A 7,970-nucleotide genomic window follows, 5' to 3' on the forward strand; every position below is an offset into this window, starting at 1 on the left:
AATTGTGAAATGCAACTTACCCCAACAGGCTGCAGAAGAAACCTAGGCGAATCACCGCTAATCTGGTTCCAAAAAGGAGGTTCCAAGGAAGGGAATTCAGGGGAATTTACCTCCCTTAAGTACCTATGGCTTCACCTGGTTGATGATGAATTCAGGGCACTTCACGAATAGTTGTTCAATATTATTTTGTGCACTAACACTAGTAGAAGACGATGCAGAAGATAGATGAAAATAAATCAAACTTAATTATGATTATTTATCAGAAGATTAATTGATTTGTCTCTTTTGAAACTTTTCCAATTAGCACGTACGATCGATATTAAAAATCTGTTCTGTTTCTCCGCTGACAGCCGATACGAAATCAGATTCTACCGGGGTCGTTCGAGAAGAAATACGACCGTAGTTCACGACTGAACATGCCGCCCGCCCTTAAGTGTCCCTTCAGTAAGATAACTGAACTGAAGAAGTGAACAGACGAAATAATTCAGGAGCAATCTACTGGGTTGGAAGAGGACACAATTTAACGACTGGTCGCCGAATTGTCCCAGACGCAGTGGCAACATCAGCAACGCGGGTTGTGGAATCAGTTCCCGGAAAAACAGATGATATACGACCGATAGACCACTTTAGAGGAGGAAGATTGTCATCTCGAATGACGACAACGGTACCTGGAAGGATAGAAGTAGATGGGTGCAACCATTTGTGACGTTGCTGCAAGGTGTGCAGGTACTCCGTACGCCAACGCTTCCAGAAGTCCTGCTGAAATCGTTGGACTAGTTGCCAGCGAGACAGACGGTTTACTGATACGGAACTCACATCGTTATCAGGAGGAGCGGTGAGGGAGCGAAAAACCAAAAAATGCCCTGGTGTGAGAGCTTCAAAATCAGAAGGATCAGACGAAGGGAGATACAGAGGACGAGAGTTGAGAATTGCCTCCACCTGAGTACAGACGGTGAGAAACTCCTCGTACGTGAGTTTTTGCTCGCCGATAACGCGAGTGAGATGATGCTTAGCAGATTTGACAGCAGCCTCCCAAAGGCCGCCAAAGTGAGGGCTGGAAGGAGGTATGAATCGCCAGTCAGTGCCAGAGGAAGAGGCGGCATCACACAGACTTTGTTGATGTTGTGGAGCAGCCAATAAGCGGCCAAGGTCACGAAGGTAATTATGCGCACCCACGAAGTTGGTCCCGTTATCCGAAAAGATAACAGAAGGATGACCTCGGCGTGCAACAAAGCGACGATAAGCAGCGATGAAAGCTGAAGTGGATAGCTCAGACGCTAACTCTAGGTGAACCGCTTTAGTAGTGAAACAGATGAAGACGACTAGATATGCTTTGGTGCTGACGGCTCCGCGCAGTCGCGCACTCGTCACGTAAAATGGACCGGCGTAGTCAACGCCAGTGGTAAGAAAAGCCATAGCAGAAGATAACCGCTCAGGCGGAAGATTGCCCATTGGCTGAATGAGAGGACGAGGTTTGCAGGAGAAGCATCGGTTACATTTTCGTAGACGGTTACGAACTACGTTGCGACCATCCAAGATCCAGAACCGTCGTCGAATGAACGAATGCGTAGCTAAAGCACCGGCGTGAAGTAGACGATAATGGGCATCATCAATGATCAGATGCGTGAGATGATGATTTTTGGGTAGGAGAACAGGATGTTTGTGTTTATAAGGCAGTAAGGAGGCTGAAAGGCGACCACCGTCACGTATAAGTTCATGATTGTCGAGAAATAGATGGAGTTTCATGACAAGCCGATGACGAGAAGAAGGTTTTTTAAGTTCAGCTAGCTCCTCAGCGAAATGCAGAGACTGAACTAGACGTATCAAACAAATTTCAGCTTCTTGAAGCTCAATAGAGGAGAGGAAACCTGAGCGAGGGAAAGATGGACGACGAGCATTTACCATGAAACGTCGACAAAAGGCAGTTACGCGCTTGAGACGAAGATACGAAGAGAAACGTTCTATGAAGGTGGGTTCATTGGAGATGGCCGCTAACATTAAGGAGGAGATCGGCTTTGCTTCGTCGTCCACCTGTTCAGTTTGAGATGAATCGACAGAGGAAAGAGGCCACGAGGATGGGTCGAGAGACAACCAAGGAGGACCGCGCCACCACAATGGGTGGTGATGAATATCTGAGGGCATCAATCCTCGAGAGGCGCAATCAGCTGGATTGTCTTCAGATATCACATGCCTCCAGCAATTAGAAGGAATCAAATCCTGTATCTCAGCGACTCGATTGCAAACAAATGTCTTCCACCTGTGACTCTCACCACGGATCCACGACAAGGCAACAGAAGAATCGCAAAAGGCAATATAGTCAGCACTGAGATTCTGTAAAACGCGGGTAGACAAATGATGCATGAGTTTTGCGAGAAGATGGGCACCGCAGAGTTCTAGACGAGGCAGGGACATTGCCTTACAAGGAGAAATTTTGGATTTGGCCGCTAGAAGAGACACGTGGAATCGACCGGACGATGTAGGAGTGCTTAGATAAACAACTGCAGCATAACCGGATTCAGAGGCATCACAGAAGCCGATGAAGCGATGAGCAGAAGAAGAAATGGCAGGGATGAATCGTGGTATGTGAAGCTCTGTCAAAGTGGGAAGCTGGGATTGAAACTGCAACCACCGGTTTTGAATCTCATTCGAGAGAGGTTGATCCCATTCTAGATGAAGTAGACAGAGCTGACGAAAGAAGATTTTGGCATAGAAAGTGACTGGAGTTAGCCATCCCAAAGGATCGAAGATTCTAGCCATCTGACTCAGCACATTCCGTTTGGTGACTGTCGCTGAGTTTAAACGGACGGAATGAAAGAAGTGATCAGATGCAGGATTCCATCCAAGTCCCAGAACTTTGAGACTTGCTTCACGGTCAAGAAGAAGGGGGTCAATAGAGGAGGATTCCCTACGATGATCAGATGGGATACCATCTAGCAGGGGAAGATGATTAGTAGCCCATTTACGCAGCTCAAAACCACCCGCCATGAGCAGGTCTTGAACCTGCTTTCGCAATTCAAGAGCTTCAGATTCGGATGAACAGCCGGTCAAGATGTCATCGACATAAATCTCATTCAGCAAGACTTGCCCTGCCATAGGAAATCTGAGTCCGTCGTCCGAAGCTAGCTGATGAAGGGTTCTAAGTGCTAGGTAAGGAGCCGAGGAAACTCCATAGGTGACTGTGTTCAGACGGTAATATTGGAGGGGTTCCCGTTTGGAGAAACGCCAGACGATGCGTTGATAATCCCTTTGCTCAGGGCGTATCAGGATATGTCGATACATCTGTCTGATATCGGCAGTAAAAACAAATTGATGTAGACGAAAACGAAGCAGAAGAGTGGAAATGTCCGCTTGCAGCTTCGGGCCGGTAAGCAGAAGATCGTTGAGGGATTTGCCATTAGCAGATGCGCAAGAGGCGTTGAAGACAACTCGAATTTTAGTAGCAGGATCATCTATCTGGACGGTGAACAGGATGATGAGGAATATAATAAGGTTCATATCGAGGATGGTCAAATGATTCAGGAACCAATTCCATATGACCACTCGAGAGATAATCTCGCATAAACTCATGATAGGCGACACGAAGATCAGGGTTATTTTCTAGACGATTTTCTAATCGAAGAAACTGCTTAGTCGCCACATTGACAGAGGTACCCAGACGATAAGATGAGAAGGGCAAACCAACAATGTATCTGCCAGTGGAGTCACGAGTGACTTCAGCGCGATACAGAACTTCACACTCCTTCTCGGCAGGGGTCAAAGGAAGCACGTCAGGTACTTCATCGAGTTCCCAAAAACGCCGAACGATGTTGACAAGTTCCTGATCTGAATGACGTGGGGAGCTCAAAGGGTCCGTGATGACAGGAGAACTCATCACATCAGATGATGAGATACGGGCAGAAGAATCAGTATTGTCCGAAGGAACATGGCAGGCGGCCTCTGATAGAAGGACTTTGGGCTGAGAAGGGGATGGAGAAGACACAGCAGATGATGACCCTGCTGAAAATGACGGAAAAGTGTTTCGACTAGAAGGTCGAATGCGACTATGACCAGTGGCCGGTGAAAAAGACACGTGTTTTGTATTCCTCCGATGGCGAGCATACGGCCCATAAAGTACCCAACCTAAGGTGGTAGATAATGCACCTGGAAGCTCAGACGATGGGCACAACGTGCCAGGAAGAACTAGATGAGGAAGCACATCCGAGCCGATCAACATTCCAATGGCACGAGGAAGAAAAAAGAGTGGATCAGCCAGGCTGAGTTTCTGAAACTCAGGCCACCGGCCGTTGAATGCTCTGACAGGAAGGGGATCTATTTGGCTGTCAATAACGTAAGCTTTGATGATGAGATTGGAAGGATCCCCTTGGTGATAGAGAGTGACGTATGCGTACCCCTGAATGCGAAACTGATCCGCGTTACTCAAGGTGCGAAGTTGGATGGTTTCAGGGTGGATGAGAAGACGAAGCTTGGAGGCCCACTCACGGGTGATAAGGGTGTGCTGGCAGCCGGAATCCAGGAGAGCACGGCCGAACACGACATTTCGCCGGTTATCAAGACGTATCCAAGCGGTAGGCATGAGATAGTCAGGATTATTGGTCTGACGCAAGGAAGACCGCGGAGATGAAGACAGATGATAAGAAGAGAACAGACGGAAAGACGAAGACAGATGTTTGTTGGACGGAGTAAGACAACCGCGAGATGACCAGTGCAGTCATTCGGAACCACTTCCAGAGGAGTGGGAAGAATGAAGGGGTGGTGAAGTTGGCGAGGCTCGAGACGACACTGAACCTGCCGTCTCAGGGCTCCGGGGTGACATCAGCGAGATCCCCGCTGATCGAGCCCTTATCTAGGTGCCCCGAGAGGTGAAAGCACGGGTTGGCTCCTCTGATGAAACAGAGGGCGAAGAAGGACGTTCTTCCGTTGAAAGGGATTTCCTTCCAGCATAGGAAACGGAAGGGGATGCAGTGGCAGCAGATGCCGCGGCAGCAGATGCCAGATGGAGAATTGTGTGGTATCGTCCCCCGCATGTGTGACAGCTCTGACTCGAACTGCACTTAGCGGTGGCATGGAAAGACGACATGCAATTTCTACATAGTCGCCTTTCAGTCACGAAAGCTCGTCGCTGATTAACGTTCATGGCCTTGAACTCACGACACTGGCGAACAGAATGATTCGCCGAGCAAAACACACACGCGGAAGACGACGAAGGGCACGCACCAGCGTAAGCAGGGCGGCGAGGATACACACCAGAGGATGAAGGCACAGACGATGGGGAAACAGACGCTGAGCCTGCTGGAGATTGAAGTCTTAATGATCCCTTCGGCGCAATGGATGAGGTGACGGAAGTGCTCTCCAACACTCGCAACTGTCGATTGGTGAATTCGAGCAACTGAGCGAGAGTGGGAAAGTCATCAGAGGATAACTGCCCCTCAAACAAGTGGCGAGATGGTATATCGAGGTTGCGCAAAGCTAGAGAAAACAAGAGGAAGTCAGCCAGATCTGAAATGGGTAATGCCTTGATGGCATGAATGGCATTCTGATGCGTCGTGACGAATTTCTTCAACTGTGGTAAGGAAGACACAGATGCGGGCCGTGAATCCAAGATCTGATTCACATAAAGATTCGCCAACCGACGAGGGTTTTGATACCGGGAGTGAAGGGCTTGATAGGCCAGAGGGTAATTCACCGAATTTAATTGAAAGCCAGAAATGACAGATGCTGCTTCACCAGAGATGGCAGATGCCAAGAGGTGAAACTTCTGAACGGGCGCCAGGGAATTGTTCTGATGCACTAAGGCATCGAATAGAGCGATGCCCTGAAAGCAAGGCAGGTCAACCCGCGGAATAGGTAGCTCAGCCGATGACAATGATGGCGCCTTAACAGACGTAGATGCGGTTAGACGACTATGGGCGACACGTACATGTAGGCAAATTTCAAAAAATGCCTCGAATTTTGATGGTGATCCGATCTGACCAGGCTCCTCTAGCTAAGAATTGAGTTGGACAACTAACTCATCAGCCTCCCTGAAAGTCTTTTTCACTTTGACCAACTCAGCCAGACACATGTTGGCCACATCGACTTCTGTGGTCAAATCCTCTATTAATTTAAGAAGAGTAGATGCCGCAGAAAATGCATTCTCGCGCTTAATGACAGATGTTGCTAAAGAGGCCTTCAATTTATCCGTTGACGGCATTTTAAATTGTCGAACGACCCCGGTATGTATATCGGTATAAATTAATTCCGAAAAATCTAAGAAGAACAGACGATGTGTTTATCGTTGAAGATAATGAACAGATGACGCGCGATAAGATAACCGTGTTATGAATTTTCAATAACTACCCAATTAATGAATGAAAATCAAATCACAAATTCAATCAGATGAACGGAAATGACAATTAGACTGAATTTAGGGGGTTTTAAGATATCTTCCCGGGTTTCGGCACCAATAATTGTCCGCAAAGAGGGGTTTGCGGTCAATTTCAGATGAATTTTGCTACTAATATTGAACAACCAAAAAATTGTGAAATGCAACTTACCCCAACGGGCTGCAGAAGAAACCTAGGCGAATCACCGCTAATCTGGTTCCAAAAAGGAGGTTCCAAGGAAGGGAATTCAGGGGAATTTACCTCCCTTAAGTACCTATGGCTTCACCTGGTTGATGATGAATTCAGGGCACTTCACGAATAGTTGTTCAATATCATTTTGTGCACTAACACTAGTAGAAGACGATGCAGAAGATAAATGAAAATAAATCAAACTTAATTATGATTATTTATCAGAAGATTAATTGATTTGTCTCTTTTGAAACTTTTCCAATTAGCACGTACGATCGATATTAAAAATCTGTTCTGTTTCTCCGCTGACAGCCGATACGAAATCAGATTCTACCGGGGTCGTTCGAGAAGAAATACGACCGTAGTTCACGACTGAACAACGTGTGTCAAGCTTTCGTCTCTGTGCAATACGATGAAAAGTGTTAGATTGAGAAACATTGAAGGAAATAACAAACGAATGAAATCAACAACAGAAGTCAGTCGTGCATTTGTGGTTAAAGCAGCAATTGAATTTACCAATTGAGAGATTATAGCTACCTGCGTGACATCCGAGACCAAGAAAAATAACAATGTGAAATGGCTCACTTGGATAATTGTTCATTAAACAAAAAGAAGAGAATAAGAACAGTCCCTTATATCAATATGGTTTCCTTAGACACGTGTCTCAAGCTTTCGTCTCTGTGCAATACGATGAAAAGTGTTAGAATGAGGAAGATTGAAGGAAATAACAAACAAATGAAATCAACAACAGGAGTCAGTCGTGCATTTGTGGTTACAGCAGCAATTGACCTTACCAATTGAGAGATTATAGCAACCTGCGTGACATCCGAGACCAAGAAAAACAACAATGTGTAATCGATTACTTGGATAATTGTTCATTAAACAAAAAGAAGAGAATAAGAACAGTCCATCATATCTATTTGGTTTCCTTAGACACGTGTGTCAAGCTTTCGTCCCTGTGCAATACGATGAAAAGTGTTAGAATGAGAAACATTGAATTAAATAACAAACAAATTGAATCAACAACAGGAGTCAGCCGTCCATTTATTGTTAAAGCAGCAATTGACCTTACCACGTGGGAGATTATAGCTACCTGCGTGACATCCGAGTCCAAGAAAATCAACAATGTGAAATGGCTTATCTGGATAATTGTTCATCTAACAGAAAAAAGGGAATAAGAACAGTCCCTCATACCAATGTGGTTTCCTTAGACACGTGTGTCAAGCTTTCGTCCCTGTGCAATACGATGAGAAGTGTTAGAATGAGAAACATTGAAGGAAATAACAAACGAATGAAATCAACAACAGGAGTCAGTCGTTCATTTGTGGTTACAGCAGCAATTGACCTTACCAATTGACAGATTATAGCTACCTGCGTGACATCCGAGACCAAGAAAAACAACAATGTGAAATGGCTTAC

The 7,970-nt window shown here is 46.0% G+C and overlaps 2 protein-coding genes across 2 annotated transcripts; both read right to left on the reverse strand.

Annotated features, from left to right (window-relative positions):
• Positions 1 to 495: 495 nt before the first annotated feature.
• LOC123683083 lies at positions 496 to 3,495 on the reverse strand. The gene has a single exon (XM_045621982.1). The coding sequence runs from the start codon at positions 3,493 to 3,495 to the stop codon at positions 496 to 498; it is 3,000 nt and encodes a 999-aa protein (XP_045477938.1).
• Positions 3,496 to 4,843: 1,348 nt separating this feature from the next.
• On the reverse strand, positions 4,844 to 6,190 carry LOC123683084. Its single transcript, XM_045621983.1, has 2 exons — positions 6,009 to 6,190; positions 4,844 to 5,900 (listed from the first exon to the last, which is right to left on the reverse strand). Exons 1-2 carry the CDS (start codon positions 6,188 to 6,190, stop codon positions 4,844 to 4,846), a joined length of 1,239 nt encoding a protein of 412 aa, XP_045477939.1.
• Positions 6,191 to 7,970: the final 1,780 nt, after the last annotated feature.

The sequence above is a fragment of the Harmonia axyridis genome, chromosome 6, assembly GCF_914767665.1.
Source record: "Harmonia axyridis chromosome 6, icHarAxyr1.1, whole genome shotgun sequence".
In the NCBI taxonomy this organism is placed as follows: Eukaryota; Metazoa; Arthropoda; class Insecta; order Coleoptera; family Coccinellidae; genus Harmonia; species Harmonia axyridis.